Here is an 18,272-nt window from a genome sequence, read left to right on the forward strand (position 1 = left end):
GTGAAAATCGAGCTTACTGGTTGGAAGATATTTTCTTTGTTTTTATTATGTGATGAATTTCAGAGCTTGTAAACTTTAGTAGTAATGGACAACAGCAAAGCGCGGAAGACGGAGGGTTTTGTGCTTGGGACCATTAGTCATAGAATATGTATGTAAATAAGTAGAGCCGTGTTGCTCAAATTGCGGATGCCGGGATTCGTGCTCGGATGGTAAGATTTCGAGTTTCCCTTTTTAGGGCCCTAGTTCATATATGTTACATTTTAATGTAAATGTATGCAAACCATGCTCTAGAGTGAATGTCCATTGCAATCGTTGAATATCTTATTGCTTACATTCCGGTTATGAAACTACTTGTAGTTACCTTTTATTGAAGTGACGATTTTAGACCTGAAGGATTGGCCTAGTTGGGAAGTTTGTTGGTCTCCCAAGCCTTGGGTATACTTTGTGGGGTCCCATTCTCGAGAAAGGGAGGTACTTTCCCCATTTGTTAAGAAATTGGGAGATGCTTTATCTATTCTTTAAATATGACCCTTACAAGTTTAGATTTGATGACCCATACATCTTGTCATGTCTTCCTAGAGAAGGAGGATGATAGGAGATGGTGATGCCTACAATTTTCATAACAGCCACAAATTTCCTTGGTGTTTAGTGCATTACTCTCCTAGGACAAGCCTTTGGGGTAAGACCTTAGGATGCCACTTGTCAAGGAGGAACATGGTGTACTAAAAAGGAGCATCTATACTTTGTGGGGTCCTATTTTGAGAAATTGATGAGCACTTTTTCTATGTGTAAGAAAGTAGGAGCTGCTTTATCATAGTGAGAAATTGATGAGCACTTTTTCTATGTGTAAGAAAGTAGGAGCTGCTTTATCTATGATCTTGTATACCTCTACGTCTTTATGGTCTTGTTCATGCTCAAAACTTTACATTCAAACTTGTCATATTGTCTTGAGAGGGAAAGATGATGGGAGATGGTCTTGCAAACAAAGAAAAGCTTCAGCCATTATCAGAAGACTTCACAAAATATATCTCCTCTGTTATAGTTGCATGCTCTTTTCTATAAACATTGTAATGACTTTGAGGACACTGGGAGTGGGTTGTGCGAAGGCATGCAAGATTGTTCCTCAAGGATGCAAGTCTTTAGAAACCCAATATAGGTGCTTATGCATGGGTATTGATGACGACATAAATGTGTACCTTTTTTTTCAAAAAAATTTGTGAGCTCGTGCTTCTTCCCTTTTGTGTCATCATTTATTTTCAATGTAAAATTTTCATCTTCACAACAACAAAACTCTGAATTTGTATGATTGGATACATTCTAGTTTTAACAAAGGTACATTTTTCTATCACCTTGGTGGACATGCAAATTTGTTGAAATTTTGTCCAAGTGGTAATTAGTTCAACTAAATCAAAATATCTTAAATGCTTAGTGATACAAGTTATGATGAATTGCCTTGTGGAAACCAATAGGGTGATGTCATGGGATTTCATTTGGTCCTCCTGACATACCATTGTAGTAACGTACCATTGTAGTAGTAACAATTAACAATTGTGCAAGCAAAGCCAGCTCCCCCCCTCCCAAAAAAAAAAACACACCCCCCTCCCCCCACGTGTACGCGCGTGCACACACCAAAAAAAAAAATATTGGTCCCTTTTTTTACAGATAGGGGATACATCAACATAGAAATTGCTTAGAGATGGGTAGGGAGAGTTCTCAATATTGGATCGCTTGACCTCATGAACAACATTAGAAATGTCAATGATGGTCATTTCTCTTTGGTAGGCGATTTACTTGGGTCTAACAAAAAAGTTAGGAGACACGTATATAGAAAAAGGTTCTACTTGTATATAGAGAAAGGTTCTACTTTTTACCCAGGTCAAACATGAGTAATCTGTATATAGAGAAAGGTTCTACTTTTTACCTAGGTCAAACATGAGTAATCTTCATAATTTTGGGGAAGGTAACATTAAATGGTCTAACTTTATCGTTTTATTAGCTAGCACTGATTATACGAATAATAAGATTAGAATTACTAATAAACTAAGAGGACTTAGAAACAAATATCTTAAAACTATATTTACACCACATATGTCATCTGTAACATACATAGTAGTAGTATGCTTTATGTAGGACAATCCTCTCGTGTGGCTTTTATTCGTTTTCAAGAACATGTTAGGGAAACTACTAGGAAAGTGGTTATGTGGCAATGGTAAAATCTTGTTTTGAATCTTTTTGTTGCTTTTCTATAGAGGGCCATTTTAATAATAACAAGGATTTTTACAAGGTTGCTCGACCTCGTGAATTGTTTTGGATGAGGACTTTACACGCTTTCTTCCTAAGAGGTTTTAATTTGGAAGGAAAATCAACTCCTTGTAAGAGTAAAAGAACATATAAAAAGAATCCCATGATGTGGAGAACTCATAGAAAGCCCTTTAATATTCCCTATTACCAACATAGTGATATACCTACCCTTGTATGGAAACCAAAAGTTACATTGTGAAATTGTCCTAGTTGTCCTGCAATCTCACATGTTAATTTGTGATTTGCATCCCACGCTACCTTTTCCTCCAATTCTGGTTCTCTTGACTTCCTTAGTTCCAAGAGTGCTTGCTTCTCAAGACTATAAAATTTATTGGCTTAGGAGGCAAGTACCTAAGCAATTGTGTCACAATGCGGGTGACATCTTTTAACATAGACCTGCTCAATTAGTTCATTAGCAAGCTCTTTGCATGCAATCTAGGTGCAATATCAATGCACGAGTTGGGTCGTGACACATCATGTTCACATCCCTATGTAGCTTTCTACTAGTGAAGTATATTTTTTCATCAGTGCTATTGTCATCCCTTATGGACAATGCATGCATTCATTTCTAAAATTCATTTTTGGATTATAATGTGCAATATTGTCTATATTTGTGCTTACAATGTGGTGTGTTCCTTCTACATCCCTGCCTGCAAAAATGTAGAGCATTATATCATTCATTTAGAGCATGGTTGTTTTCATTTCTCGTCAGGCAAGGTTTTCCCATGGTAGGGCTCTCGGGATAAACTTTGAACAATGAAGTTGGTAACTGCATCTATTTGTTTGTTGCTTTCCAAAATATGTCCTTATAATCGATACCTTCACATCTCTTGCTTTCTTCCTCTTGTTTTATGTTATATTCTCTTTCCCAAGCAAGATACTCTTGTGAACCACTATTATAGCATCTTGGTTTCTTAGCAATGTTTTATGTTATATTCTCTTTCCCAAGCAAGATACTCTTGTGAACCACTATTATAGCATCTTGGTTTCTTAGCAATGAGTCGACATTGTATAAATGTTGTTGCAATTAATATATTAAATGTTTCTTTTCTCTTCATAGACAACGAAGCATGCTAATGCATAAGAATAAAAATGTCCACATCATCTCCCAGAGAAGATATGTTGATATTTCTCCTTTAAACACCACATGTCCTCTTGTAGTTTCATGTGGCCATGATGGCCTTCACCACGTTCCTATCACTTTTTCAGTAGATGAACACATCTAATTTGCACTCACCATTGGTGTAGTGGACCTTATCTTGGAACATACAATCATCATATAGCATCTACTTGTGATAGGTCATGATGGGTTATCCCATATTAGGACATGTAATTTTCTTGATATTAATTGGGAAAAATCCACTTTGCGAGAGCATGATTGTGAGAGCTAAAATATAAAAGAAGTAGGTTGACGTGAATGAGTAGCAAGCCAATGTGAGATGATTCACAAGCCTCCAATCAGCAAACATGCTAGCATGACATCCTTCTCAATCTATTTGAATTGATACATAATTATAGAAGAATAGCGGAACATAAAATTATCTTAAGGGAAAATCACATTGAGAACTCCCACTTGGACTATGCTCGTGGGTTTTATTGAGAATATTCAAAGCTTATAATTACAAGCATACATTGTTTGAAGTCCAAGGCATATTCCTTCTCACAATGTCAACAATCATAGATACTATTTTCTTGGTGACTCATACATGCATGGGGCATTGGGAGTTCGTACTTGAGATTCACAAGCTCTCTTCCTTGGTACAACATCTCAACTTGTAGAGATGATGCTTTTTCCCTAAGTGGATTATTGAAAAGAGACTACTAAGCAGCCTTGCTATATCTAGCATGTAGAATTGACATAAAGCAACACTCAATATATTCTATGGGGTCAAGCAAACACAATTCTTCAATTCTCTAACCTCCTACTACATGTAGACTTGGATGCTCTAGCTTATCTCCTGTGTGTTGACAAAATGTAGACCTTCATAGGTTTGCATTTTTTTCTAGCTTGGAGCTTGAACAATGAAGGGATCCAAGGGGAGAATTTGCGTTTGATCTTGGGTAACTCTTGATTGTTGTGTTGATAACCACAATCTTGGGGTAGGGAAGTAAAACCGGTCATCAATTGCACACAAATCAACACAAATAGTTGTCTATCAAGAATATATGTATATTCAAAAGAAAGCCAAAGTATCCACATCATTCGCACCTAGCTTAAAATTTATATTAACATAAAAAAGGCTTCAAAGGACTTGCAACCATCCTTTTGATGCCATGCTTGAATAGGTGGCATGCCCATGCTGTAGTGCCTTGCATGGGCACTCATGGCAGAAGGACAACTACTATCCCCAAATGCTTAGAACCTCAGTACTCTTCTCAAAATAGTAATTGTGAAAGATAGCTGAGGCATAGCATAATAAGCTATGTGTAAGTCCAAGGATCTTCTCCTTTGTAACTATTACAATACAAAAATACATAGCCCCATTTTTATACACAGATGAGGAGCATCAAGAGGGATGGTTATAGTAGAATTGCCCAAGGGAGGCTTGCCAATCCACTGCAATGCATTTGCTTGTCATCAACAACCATAGTTTGCAAAGTAACTTTTAGCTAGCGATTGGTAAAAGGGTGGCATTCCAATTCTCTATATCACATGTGGAAAAGCAAAGATGGGCATTTTCTTTTACCCTCCAAACTATGGGGCCAAATCTTTTGGTGTTGATAGTAGGGCTTCATGGCGGTTTCCAACCCTCCAAATCACCTATAGGCAAGGAGAACCTTTAAGCAATCATGAAGAATAATAGCATGCACAAATTTCCCCTGTTGGTCCATGTGAATTTGTGAGAAAATGATGCAACTTGGTAGACTATTCATAGTGTTAAGAAAATCTTCTTGAGTTTCATTTTTTACATAAATGCTCTTGATGGGTAGAAGTGGGCTAAATGCCAAGCTAGCTAGGGTTAGCTTGTGGGATGCAGAAAGCGAGCAATTGGTTAGGTGAGATAGATTAATATATGGAGGCAAAAGTACTATAAGCAAAGGTAAAAACCACATGGAAGAAAATTGACAAGCTTCTTCAAAAATGTTAGAGGAAAAGGTGCAAAGGCATTGAAGAAGGTTGCAAAGTGTTAGAGGCAATGTGGAGCTGGTGATGATTAAGTCATCAACATAATGCACATCAAGAATTGTGTCTTTTGTAGTCTTCTTGACATAACAAGAAGGATCTAAATTTGATGGTTGAAATCTGGCTGCTAGGAAATGACTGTGCATCCTTGGATTCCATCCACATGGTGCTTGTTCCAAAATATAAAGTGATTTTTTGAACTTGTAGACTTTCATTTACATCCCACTAACAACATATTTTGGACTTTGGGGCATGTGCATCTCCTCATCCAAAAAACAATTGAGGAAGGAATTTTTATCCAACTTGTGGATGGACCCATCATAGCGTGAAGCAAGAGCTATGGTTGTCTAGACTATGGCCATCTTTGCAACTGTTCCAAGGGTCTCTTCATAATCTCTACCATACTCTTGGACATATCCCTTGGTTACCAACTTGGCTTTTGTATTATCAACCTTGTCATCATCAGAGATGAGATTGACTTTGTAGAACCATTTGCATCTTATGCTTGTTCTCTGTGGCAAGATCTATCAAGGTCCAAGTTTGGTTTTGAGGAAGAGCATTGTACTCTTCATTCATTGCATGTGGAAACTTAGTGCTTGTATCCACTGCTGCAAAGACCTTGTCTTTGTCTTTATTGTGATGGTTAGTTTAGACTACACACTATCTAATGGAGTAGGAAAAGAGATTCATTGACTCATTGGAATTGAGGAATGAGTTGGCATAGATACTATAGTCAGACTATCAAAGTATGACAAAGCCTCATCGATGATAACATCTCTTGAGATGAACACTCATAGTGCTTGGACGGATTGAAGAGTTTATATGTCTTTGATTCTTTGGAAAACGTTGTGAAGATGCACTTGATTGGCTTGAGATTAAGGTTGTTAGTGCATCTGAAACATGAGCACAAGCAAGAGAGTCAAACACTCTCAAGTGAGTGACAGAAGGCTTAATTCTAGAGTGAATGCCTCTTTTAGTGGCATGTTATTTTCATCAAGCATATATCTAGTTGACTCTGCAATAAATATAATTCGGCACTCGTAGACTCCCATAATGCCTCTTTTAGTGACATGTTATTTTCATCAAGCATATATCTAGTTGACTCTGCAATAAATATAATTCGGCACTCGTAGACTCCCATAATGGGATTATGAATTAGCGTCTGATCCCATAATGGCTACAAAAGGCATTGAACTCTACAGACTTGTATTTCCCTACATTATCACAATGGAAGAGCTGGATATGCTTGCTAGTCTTCTGTTCAACCAAGGCTTTGAAGTCTTTGAACACACTGAATGTGTCAAATTTCTATTTCAAAAAGTAGATCCAAGTCTTCTTGGAGTAGTCATTAATGAATATAATGAAGTATAATGATTTCTCGATAGATTGTGTCGAAGCATAACCCAATTGATTAGAATGAATGTTCTAAAGAGCATCTATACTTTGAGACTAAGATGTTGGAAATGGTAGTATATGGTACACCATGTAATAAGACTCACAAACATCTTTTTGGAAATACACCAATGGAAGTCCTTGTACCTTTTTTTTCTTCTTGAGGGACACAAGGATTTGGAAGTTAAGGTGTCCATACCTTTTGTGCCACGCTCTATTGAAGTAGGCATCTTGAGGTGATGATAAGGATCTTGGATCATAATAGCTAAAGATAGCTTGAGCATATGGCCGATGTTACCTTGACCAATGATGGACTTGGGACTCATAGTTTCCTCATTATGCATCCATACTTGTTGAAAACAATGTTGATGTCACTCTAAGTCATTTATCTAATGAAAAGAATGCTTTGTGCCATCGTGGGGACATATAACACATCTTCTATGCTCGTTGTAGTGCTTGCATTACTATTTCATCTGAGCAAAACTATGCAAACGAGGTCCTTGTAAGCAATTCAAGACTAGCAATGCACTTCAAGGAGTGTTTAGTAGAGAAATTACCATGAGACTCAATTAAAGTAGAAAAATAGAAAATTTTAAAAACCACTCGAACCTTAGCCAATTGAAGATGAGGCATTGAAGCTCTTTGTGAAATTGCATGGCCTCACAACTTCCTTGTACCCTATGCAAGGGCCAATATAAAACAATAGTAGTGCAAAGAGAATTATAAAACAAAGGGTTTGTATTTAAAATTATAAGGATGGTGTAAGGTCCTCTCTATATTGTGTTAAGAAACTTGCAGAACTGAAGATATAATTTTGTATTAATTCTCTCTCTTTAAAATACAAAGAAACAATTCAAATAGCTTGGAAAAACAAGATTAAAGTTTATCTTTCATAACAAGTCAGTCATTCCGAGCTTGGCTGGTACAAGATACTTTTGAGAAAAAAGAATTTAATGGCAAGAGTCTCATTTTCTTATTGACAAATGAGAAATAACTAGAAAATAGGAGACAAAAACAATTGGCACCATGCTAAGAACAAGACTAATAATATCATTCATTTTGAAACATCAATGAATTTTTCTTGGTGGATTACTAGAATCCTTAAAATTTGTTTCTTTGCCTTCGAATCGCTATGAGTAACCCAAAAGAAATATCATATGAGGTAGTAGTTGCAATGGAGTACCACTAGTGTAGTACACCTACCAAACCATCCAATAATAATGATAGAACTCATGATCTCCAACTATAAGATCAAGATTAAAACCTAAATATGCATATGTACAATGACTAAGACTTTATTTATCCTCATCAAGCCTTTACACAAAGAGAAAAAGAAATATGGTTTACACAAAAATGTATGAATGCAATTTATTATATCCAAAATTTGTATAAATATGATAAATGTTTAGGTCAATACAATTGTTTTTTCTTCTCCTACATAATGACAATTCCAAACACAACTAGCTCTCATGTGCTTCATCATCTTTGCAAAACAACTTAAGCTTCCTTCTATCATGAACACTAGCATCATATCAAGATGAGGAAGCGATTTCATGTACAATTGCATCTGCATAAGGCATAAGTATACTATAGGTCAAATATTTAAAATAAAAACTCTTTACAAGTGCATGCTTCAATAACATTCACAAGTTCAAACATACTAATCATTGGCGACTTAAATGCTTCCATCATGTCATCATCCTGTGACACATTCAAAGCTAGAGTAGTACTTACTTTTGAAAGATCATCATTGATGCATATTTGCAAAAGGGTTGTGCAAATCTCCTCATCCACATCGATTGCATCTGCATAAGGGAAAAGGGTAGAGAGGGAGTACAAGAGCTAGGAGAAGGGTGAGAAGTGGAAAATAGAGTGGGAGGTTGCTTGAAATAGGTGGGAGGTCGTCGAAAATAGGTGGGAGGAGATATTGGCTTGCTATCTTGAGAGATTAGAGGATAGTATGAAGAAAACGCCGCGCGGCAAAAGTATCGGGTTTTAACCCACAGCGTCGCTATATAGCGACGCTTATTCGTCGCTATATAGCGACGGAACAGAGCAAAAAGGTCGCTATATAGCGATGCTTACAATCACTTTTTGTTGTAACATGAAAAGAAGCTCAAACATGCTATTTTATAACTGTTAATATCTCTTCTTCATGCTTATGTTGTGATTTTATAAGTGTAGATGGAAGGGACGAGTGGAAGCTCATCCGATGATGCGCCAATGCCCGGGAGCACGAAGTGGCTTATGGAGAGGTTATACTGTCATTGCACTCATTGCAAGCGAGAAGTACGACATCAACGTCGTATTATCATGTGCCACTTGCGGATGTATGGGGAGGAGCCGGAACCAGTACCCACCGTTGTAGGTGTTGCACATGTTGATGGACCATCGGTAAGTCAAAGCTATTTAAGTTGGCAATCTTATTGTATACCAGGAAATAGAAGATCTTATATTTACACGAAATCTTAAAACAGGATGAGGAGGGTGATGAGGGTACGCATATACCTTCTAACTTTCAGCAAGACTATAGTCTCCCGGATGATGACGAGGGTTTGCAAAAGGGTTGTGCAAATCTCCTCATCCACATCAATTTCAAGACAAGACCTCTTCTATATAATGCAACCCTTAGTGTGGGTCTAGTTATTACTCCAAGTTCGACCACATTCCCTCCAATGACACATAAAGACTCCATGAAGAATAAAACTAGGCAAGAAGCCTTCTCAAGACCTTCACAATAGAATACAACACAATTCCATCTTCAAATAATAAGTCCTTACAATGTTATTCTTCCATTCATGCATTGTGTATTATATAAAGTAAGTATAATTAGAGAGCACAAAAAAAGGCTAAGGCAATGAGACGATCCAAACATTAAACATCACTTTTAAGATCAAACTACAACTTGATATACTTCATCTCCATAGAGATTTCTTGTTATTTTTTGTGGCTTTGAAGGAAATCAGGCATAAGATGTGTGAGGAAAACATTATCTTCTTAAATGCCCAACTTCTTGGCTATGATTTGTGCATGTTTCAAATTAGTGATATATATAAAACCCATTGACAACCTAGGTTAAATCAATCATATAGACATACTCCATGGTTAGTCTATGATCAATGTATGCAAAGGCATCACGATGAAACATTCATAAAAATAACACGAGACTTGCATGAATGCATACCCCATAGAATGGTATGCTTGTAGCAAAATTACAATAACCATCATCGTGGATAAAAAATCTTGCTTTAGTATCCAATTTACACACTCTTGACTCTCAAACATAGCTAAACCATGGATGCACATGTACAAACAATCCACCCATCATGAGCCCATCATCCTCTAGGATGGTTGCTACCACATTCAATGAGCAATGTATGTATTTTTTGAGATATAATGCCAACATCAAGCAAAATACCAGCAACCAAGCTAGAGGAGGGAAAAGCAAACAAAAAAGTGCACTCCATGAGAAAGGCTTTCCATTCCTAAAGCCTTGCTTACTTTTCAGTTCCATGAGGTAGTTGCATGTAAGATAAAACCCCTCTTTCAAGAATTTATTTTCGAAGCTTTATAGAGCCATAGCACCACACCCTTACTTCTTTAGCTATGTATGCACCTACACTTGCAAGCTTGGAACTATAGGGAGGAAAGTAAATGAATCTCATAGTATTGTTGCTCATTGGACCACCCTTTTTTGTTGGTATAACTGCATCTTTGATAAAAGATTCTACATGGATAAGTGAAAATCATAATTAGAATAACATTCAAATGAAATTTTCAATACTTGTAAACACGAAAGGATAAATATTCCTTGACATGTAACTTGCCATCCACACCTTGTTGCGTTTTGGATCATCCTCTTTTGTAGCATCTATAATGTTTTGTCTACCCTTTTCTTGCTCTTCAAGGATTATATTTTTCTCTTCTTTGTTGCACATTATTATCATTAGTATGTGAAGAGGACAATAAATTTCCAGTGTCCCCTTTGAAATGATGATTATACAAATCTATCTCCTCCTTAACAAAATAGCCTCTTTCATGTCAAGCCACCATGGGTAGTTTTTTCTCTCCCATTATAAAATTCTTCATTTTCCACCAACATGAATAGTTGAGGGTTGAAGGGAAGAGACCATTCACAGTTGACTAGCTATTCCTAGATGGTTCAATCGCATGTTGAGAAATCATATATTGGTTACATACAACTATTTTATCCTACTACTATTAGTTCTGATGTTGATGTGAGCTTAGGTAGAGGGGGACTCAAGATCTTAGTAAATAGGTTGGGAAAATCATTAGAAAGATCTATTATATCATGCTGAATTCCAAGAGAGGAGGAAGGTGGATTTAATGGTTTGTGTATCAATGTACTCTCATCTATCTATCAAACCATCTAATAAGAGAAAGGAATGCCTTGTAAAAAGCTTGATGTGAGCTTAGGTAGACTAGTAAATAGGTTGGGAAAATCATTAGAAAGATCTATTATGTCATAATGTATTTCAAGAGAGAGGAAGGTGGATTTAATGGTTTGTGTATCAATGTACTCTCATCTATCTATCAAACCATCTAATAAGAGAAAGGAATGCCTTGTAAAAAGCAAGGAAATTTGTATTACAATTAAGCTCACACTTTACAATCCTTCCTTATAGAATGTCCACTGACAATAAATAGGTCAACATCATGATTTTCATTTCAAATAAAGAATTATCACTATCATAGAATGAAACCCTTATAACCAAGTTCTACTTTGATATAATGCCTTGACTTAAATTTTTATTTATTTTTCCAAGGAAAGAGGGTTTTATATTACTTCCAGCATATACAACTTGTTCACCTAATAAAGATGAACAAAAGGAATCTAAGACAGAAAGAAAAGCTACTCATACATCAGTTATAGACTGAGGGTCTTTGATCTTGGCTTTGAAGTCTCTGATCAAAGCCTTGCCATCTCGAAAGAAACCCATTTTCCTTGTTTTCTGGCCACCTTTACCTTTGCAAGCTCCGAGGTCTTAGGCTTTAGTTGAGATTTTGTGAGTTCCTCTGCCATCCACACGCTTAATCCTTTCAGCTTATTCGATTGTCTGACAATCTGAGTTCTTTCATCTTTGACTCGAAGGTAAGAACTGCATGCACTCCTGCTTTTCCAATATAAAACTCTAGGTCTTCCCATTCAACTTCTCGTAAATATTTGCTGATTTTCTCAGGAGTCTCTTCATAAGAGTCTTCCGCTATGAACCAGTTGTCTGGTAAACCTCCAATCTTAAGCATTCTTGAGTTGCACTGCTTGCTCTTTAACTTCCTTCTATAGTCGAATAGACATCTATGTATCTAAGACTCTTTACTTCTCTTGGATCTCTCCCTTGAGATTCTCATGCATGTCTTCCATTTGACTAAAGATAGCTTCATCATGAGCTATAATGGGGCTTGCCTTTTCAAGTTTGCTCTGAGCCACTTTTATCCTCTCTTTGAACTCCTGGAACTTTTTCTTCATCTCATTGTTCTCCTTTTTGAGAAGGAGAACTTGCTATTGTAGAAGAATAATGACCTCATTTTGCCTAGTGTTAGGCAAGGGTGAAGCTATTATTGCAGCATATGAAGGCTACTTTTCTTGTTTCGTGTCCCCTATAAAAGAAAAAACAATTTGCCAATACCCCCTCTGCTTGCGACTTTCACCATAGCCAAACAGCAACGATTCTATCTTTGCCCTAAAAGGAAAATATATAGCTTATCTTTCAAAGAATAAACTTGCTTTTTACTTTTAAGTGATCTGAGCAAACCTCAAAAAGTTATGGTCGATTATTTGACTGTGTAGAAACCAATATGTAGTAGCAGAAACTTTGACCTGGAGCAGAACGCCGACTAGAGAGGAGCCTCCTAGAGATCAAACTAAGTGAGGTCGATTCGTAGAGAACTACAAGCTGAGGTCTAACCCCCCGGGATGGGCCATGGAGTTCAGCCCACCCAGGAGTGGAGAGAAAGCGATGGAGAGGAGAGGAGAGGAAAGGTCAAAGGAGCATTTTTTCATGCCTTGACTTAAAAGCTAAACTTGTTATTAAAATTCACTTTTGTGCTGATGATTTCACACTCTCCTTTGCACCCTTGTTATTACAATATTTAGTAGATTTCTTGAAGCCTTCTTTGTATCCCATGTTTTACTTGTACATTCTTCTATTATAGGGACTTCTTTGGTACAAAGTTGAAAACTATTTCCAATCATTTGGAGGTGTAAATACTACCATAACCTTCAATCAGAGTTTCCAATGTGTTTGGTCAAATGCCTTATTACATTGTTTTTTGAGTATTATCAAGTGTTATCATTGTGTGAGCACCACACGACCTCTTTCAAGGCTTATCAAGTGTGCTACCTTAAACTTTAAATCTTGATTATTACTATTGCTGAATAGTGACATTTTGGCCAAACTATCTCAAGGTAATAGTATTAGAATCCTGATTATATCCTTCCTTTGGTTGCTCACTACTCATGTATATACTCAACACACTTGTCATGAGATACTCGATGTTAGGGGAACTGAAATATGACATGAGATAATTGGTGTTGGGGGAGTGAAATATCACACTTGTTATGAGATACTCGATGTTGGGGGAAGTGAAATATCACATGAGTGAGAGAGAAGCTATAGCCATGGGACTGGAACATGGTTCTCTCAAAGGAGGATCAGTCACACTACGCTAGCGAGTTAAGTAGGGTGGAGAAGCTGAGTTGATTTGTGACTGCTTATGGATTGGGGGCATCCCCCCGTGACTAAGAAAATGCAGACAACATTCACCAGGCATAACAAAATATCAAACATGAGCTGGTAAGTGATAGATTGGATAGATTTTAGCCATTTCACAGTGTGGTTTACAGCTGATAGATCCTAGAATTTGGGGGGAAGTTTTGCATTATATGCTGCTTCTAACCATTCACCAATATTTTTCTTGATTAAGTTGGTGCATCGCCATAACAAGCATGTAGGTCCAATCCCTTTCAAATTCAATTCTAGTTTTTTTGGCTCGGTTGTGTTTGATATTGCCATATGAAGAGGAGTGGAACGCCAAGGTTGATTAGCCAATGGTCCTATTCTCGGATGGAGCAAATGAGGTTGTTGAAGATGACCAAATCGCTAAAGTTTTGGCAAGACATATAGAGTCCACATCCACTTTTATAGCATCCTTGTATTAAGGAATGGAAAGTGCCTATCTAGAACTAAAGGGCTTATAGATCTATATCAGTAGACTATCAAAGCATAGCTAACAAAATGACAAACTTGCAAGTCAATGGGAATTCCAAGCACCATCATCAAACCTTGAAGTAAATGGTGGTAGGCCCAATTTTAAAGAATTATTCAAGGTATATTGTAACCAACAACGTATCTTAGGAGCCTTCATATGGTCATCAACGACGTGAACATCCCCATCATTCTCACAAGCTTAAGGATGAGAACTTTTTAAAGAGGTGCATGCTTGAGAGAAGGAGCCCCTAAAGTAGAACTAGTAGATACATAAGGACAATTCTCCTCATTAAAAAAAATATCCTTGAAGATCACACCATAACATTTATACATACCATATCCTTTAAAGGATAGGCTTTAGATATATTATTGTAGTTAATGAAGATATGCTTCATAGATTTAACATCTAATTTAGTCCTCTTTTCCTTTGGCAATATGCACACATGTATCACACTTTCAAATTCCCAAGGGTGAAACTATTCCCTTAGAACCACGAAATGACTCATAAACTATCTTGCTACTATCAATCAGAGTTTCAAATTCCCAAGGGTGAAACTACTCCCTTAGAACCACGAAATGACTCATAAACTATCTTGCTATCAACTACAATGGCTGAGCACTAATTGAGAAATCAAGTTATTAAGGCAAATAAACAGGAAGTTGTGACCCATAGTCTCTCTCTACCTTGGTTCACACTTATCTCTCTTTACCTTAGTTCTAACAAGTGTTCACACACTATATTTTTGGGAAATTTTTGAAAACCTCCAAGCTTATAAAATTGGAGATAGAACCTCATAAATTTGGACACAAATTATAAGTGTATAATATATTTGGAGGCACATTTTGTAATCTTCCTTGAATATCGAGCTGCGTTCACGTCTCGTTTTCGCGTTCACGATGAAGTTCTTCCATGATCACCACCAGCAACGCAATGAAAGCTGTATCGACGCCTGCGTATACTGTCAGCATGAAGTTTTTCTTGTCCCACGATCCAGTTCCGGAAGGCTTAATCTGCATACAATCGTCACATTTCATCAGGTTATAGCACCGACCTCGCAATTCAGCAAAAAATTAGAGGAGGTTGGGTTCTGCATGTCAACCTCTGCGATCGCCTGCGCAGCTCCCCTCATCACAGTGCAAGACCTTTCGAAGTAGTTGCCCTTCACTCTGAAATCGGGCTCTCGACTTTTGGTTGTGGGATCAGTGAGGAATACATCCAGAGACGTCTTCTGCTGGAAATAACTCGACTTCTTCACTTTGAAGATGCGGTTTCCTTTCTCACACTGGTTTCCGCGATGTGCATTCCATTGGTTGCGCAAGCTCAGGAGCTGCTGCATAGCGGGAAGGACAAATGAACGGTTGAGATCGTTGAGCTCGCATCTAATGAACTCCCCGAAACAACAAAACAACGAGCGCGATGAGCTCCTGAACACAGCAACCCATCGCCAGCACGTGTTACTCTGCATGAGAACGGGCATACCTTCTTTTGAGTACAGGCGATAGGAGTTCCCATGGCATTCTGCAGAACGCGCTTGATCTGTAAGTTCGGTCCACGACTGGGGACGTCCACCTTGAAGAGGAGGCTACGATCGCCATGGCTGAACTCTATGGTATCCCCACTGGGGAAATTGAGCCAACGAACAACGACAGCGAGCTCAAGGGTACGAGGGGCACAGAATTCAGGCCCGACGACGGCCGGCAAGGGATCGGGGACCAGATTGGGCGGCAGCTGGGGGCTGGGAAATTCCTTGGTTTTGCTCCGGAAGGCCAGTTTTCTGGAGCTAGGCGATGGCTGCTTGGATCCACGGAAAGATTGAGCAGCACGGCGCATGGCTGATGAGCTTTGTGCAGCTTCGTTTTGGTTGATGCAAGCTTTTTATGGACGAGGATGAGGATGGCTCTATGCTTCCTCTTAAAGCTATACTTGTAACTCCTTTCCTTCAATCTCAGAGAAAACAATGGAGGGCAATGGATAGGAATCGAGGATTGTCAACACCCACCTCCAACCTTTTGAAAAACCTTGCAACAAGGAAGAATCCATAGCCAGTAGTAAAACGGCTCATCACTATCCTTTTGAAAAAGGTAAACAATCCACAATCAAGAGAGAAGGGAGCTCTTTATGCTCTTGATCTACATGAATAAAGCTACATCTATTGATTATGAGAGAGAGAGAGAGAGACAGAGAGTATAGCTTGTACATCACAACATGCGGGACATGTGGCCATTTGTAAAATAATTTTTGTTATATATATTCTATTATTATAAAAAAAGGAAAATATAGAACATTGCTAGTGCAATGATTAAAATTTGTATTATTTTTCTTTTGTATTAATTTTATATCCATTTTTCTTCTTTGCATGAAAGCCATTCAAGTGGATATATGTATAATGATTTACCAACACATTACACTCTAAAATACCCAAACAAAGTGGCAAAGTCCACAATAAGCCCTCCTAGGACCTATGATAATTAAGACGGCAGCCCTAAGCTTTCACTTGACCACAATCCCTTGTAGTCTCTCATTGCCAAGCCCTGATTTTTCTCTATGCTATTTACTTTCACACACTTAAATAAATGCACTAAGGGCAACCTCGACCCCATTGACCCTAGCATGGTAAAAAAGTGACATTATGTACTGTACATGGAGACCCCAAGGAGCATCTTTATTACTATAATATAAATGCTCTAGAATTTCCAAAAGTAAAAGGAGAGAATGGAATGTTGTCCTTTCAATAGTGGGTTTTATTAATACAAGATGAGACACAAAGTGTCATTCAGCAAAATGCATGTGGCATAATTGCCCTTCACAGTCCACATGTAACACCATTGCGGATTGTTTATTTTTAAGGAAATTAGAGAAGTGCTTTAATCATTAGTAATACAAGGTTTTCTAAAATAATCCAAAAAATCGTATCCCTCCAAACATAAATTTATTGAAACTCCCAAAGGAATAACATGATTTTCAGAAGAAACTAAGTTCAACATAACCATGGACCTCAAATGGATAGGTAATTGTGCTATTATTGGAAGTAAAGGCTATAATTTAAAATAAAACAAGCCATCGAAATCAAATGTGACTACTCTTCATCAGTTTTTGCAGCATCACTATCATTGGTCACATTAGTTTCCCAAAAGATTTCATTTTCTATTCTTTATAAACATCCATGGTAATAAGTCATTGTTGCAATAATATCTAGTGTCAAATCATCATTTGCATAATAGTAAAACATTAAGAGATTCATAAGCTATAGGTTAGCCTAATGTGAAACCTCATTTGATGTATGAACTTGATAATTGACATCAAACTTGATGTCAGAATTGAATTGAAGGTTCAACTTCTTGATGTTGAACATCAAGTTGAACCTTCAACTAGATGTTGGACATAGAGTTTAGATGTGACCTTGATGTTTGACATGGAGTTGAGCTTGAACTCGATGTCTAACATTGAGTTGAAGCTTCAACTAGATGTTGAACAACAAGTTCTTGCTTATACAACTCGATGTTGAACAACAAGTCCTTGCTTGCACATGCTTTCAAATATTATGCAATAGAAATTACAAGGCTCAATGCCTTATGATTTGATGAAGACCAGAGCATGGAAAATGTAGGGATAAGGGATGTCTTAAGGGTGCTAAGGGGATGTCCCCTAGATGTCCTTAAGTGAAAGTTGGGTGTGAAAGCACTTTAGTTTTCACTTTTGCATCAAGGTAACCTCCAGCTCATCAAGTTGGAGGTTAACTTCATTAGGGGAGAATTAGTGTTTCCTAATTTCAAGGGATTAGAGAGTGATTTGAGGTGTACCAATGAGAGTGCTAGAAGGTGTGGGGCAATGGTCTGTTGAGGTAGAGGGTGGGTAGGCCTGCAGAGAGCCCCTATTGGTTGCTCCCCTTACACTAGGGACCACCCAAACTATCCCCCCCCCTCTTAACCCATGTTTGATCCTCCTACAAGGTGCACCTCCCCCACATGAGCCCAAAACTACCTTCAATGGGATGGTAGGGCCCTTGTGGTGAATTTTCTTCTCCCCTCCCTCTTTCTAGGACCTTTGCCCCCACTGTTCTGGTCCAGCCTGCCAAATCACTCAGATTTGAACCAAATCCCATGCATTTTCCCTCTCCCCCCTCTTTCTCTGCTCCCTCTTGCTCTGGCCTACTTGCTGTAGCTCCTCTCTCTCTCTCTCTCCCCTCTCCCTCTCCTATGCCTCTGTTGGAGATGCTCTGTCCCTC

At 37.9% G+C, this 18,272-nt stretch overlaps 1 protein-coding gene across 2 annotated transcripts; it reads right to left on the bottom strand.

The window, feature by feature from the left end:
- Positions 1-14,871: 14,871 nt before the first annotated feature.
- Positions 14,872-16,096, bottom strand: LOC147893258 (protein LURP-one-related 15-like). 2 transcript variants are annotated; one of them, XM_087386534.1, is made up of 3 exons: positions 15,527-16,096; positions 15,147-15,374; positions 14,872-15,057 (listed from the first exon to the last, which is right to left on the bottom strand). In XM_087386534.1, the coding sequence occupies exons 1-3, from the start codon at positions 15,875-15,877 to the stop codon at positions 14,920-14,922; spliced, it is 717 nt and encodes a 238-aa protein (XP_087242660.1). In that variant the 5' UTR covers positions 15,878-16,096; the 3' UTR covers positions 14,872-14,919. The 2 variants fall into 2 exon arrangements, with proteins under 2 accessions (XP_087242660.1, XP_087242659.1); XM_087386533.1 differs by having other exon boundaries at positions 14,874-15,057; positions 15,147-15,377; positions 15,527-16,093.
- Between the last annotated feature and the right edge of the window lie 2,176 nt (positions 16,097-18,272).

The sequence above is a fragment of the Dipteris shenzhenensis genome, chromosome 15, assembly GCF_047967505.1.
Source record: "Dipteris shenzhenensis isolate YYH24624 ecotype China chromosome 15, Dip_SZ_1.0, whole genome shotgun sequence".
In the NCBI taxonomy this organism is placed as follows: Eukaryota; Viridiplantae; Streptophyta; class Polypodiopsida; order Gleicheniales; family Dipteridaceae; genus Dipteris; species Dipteris shenzhenensis.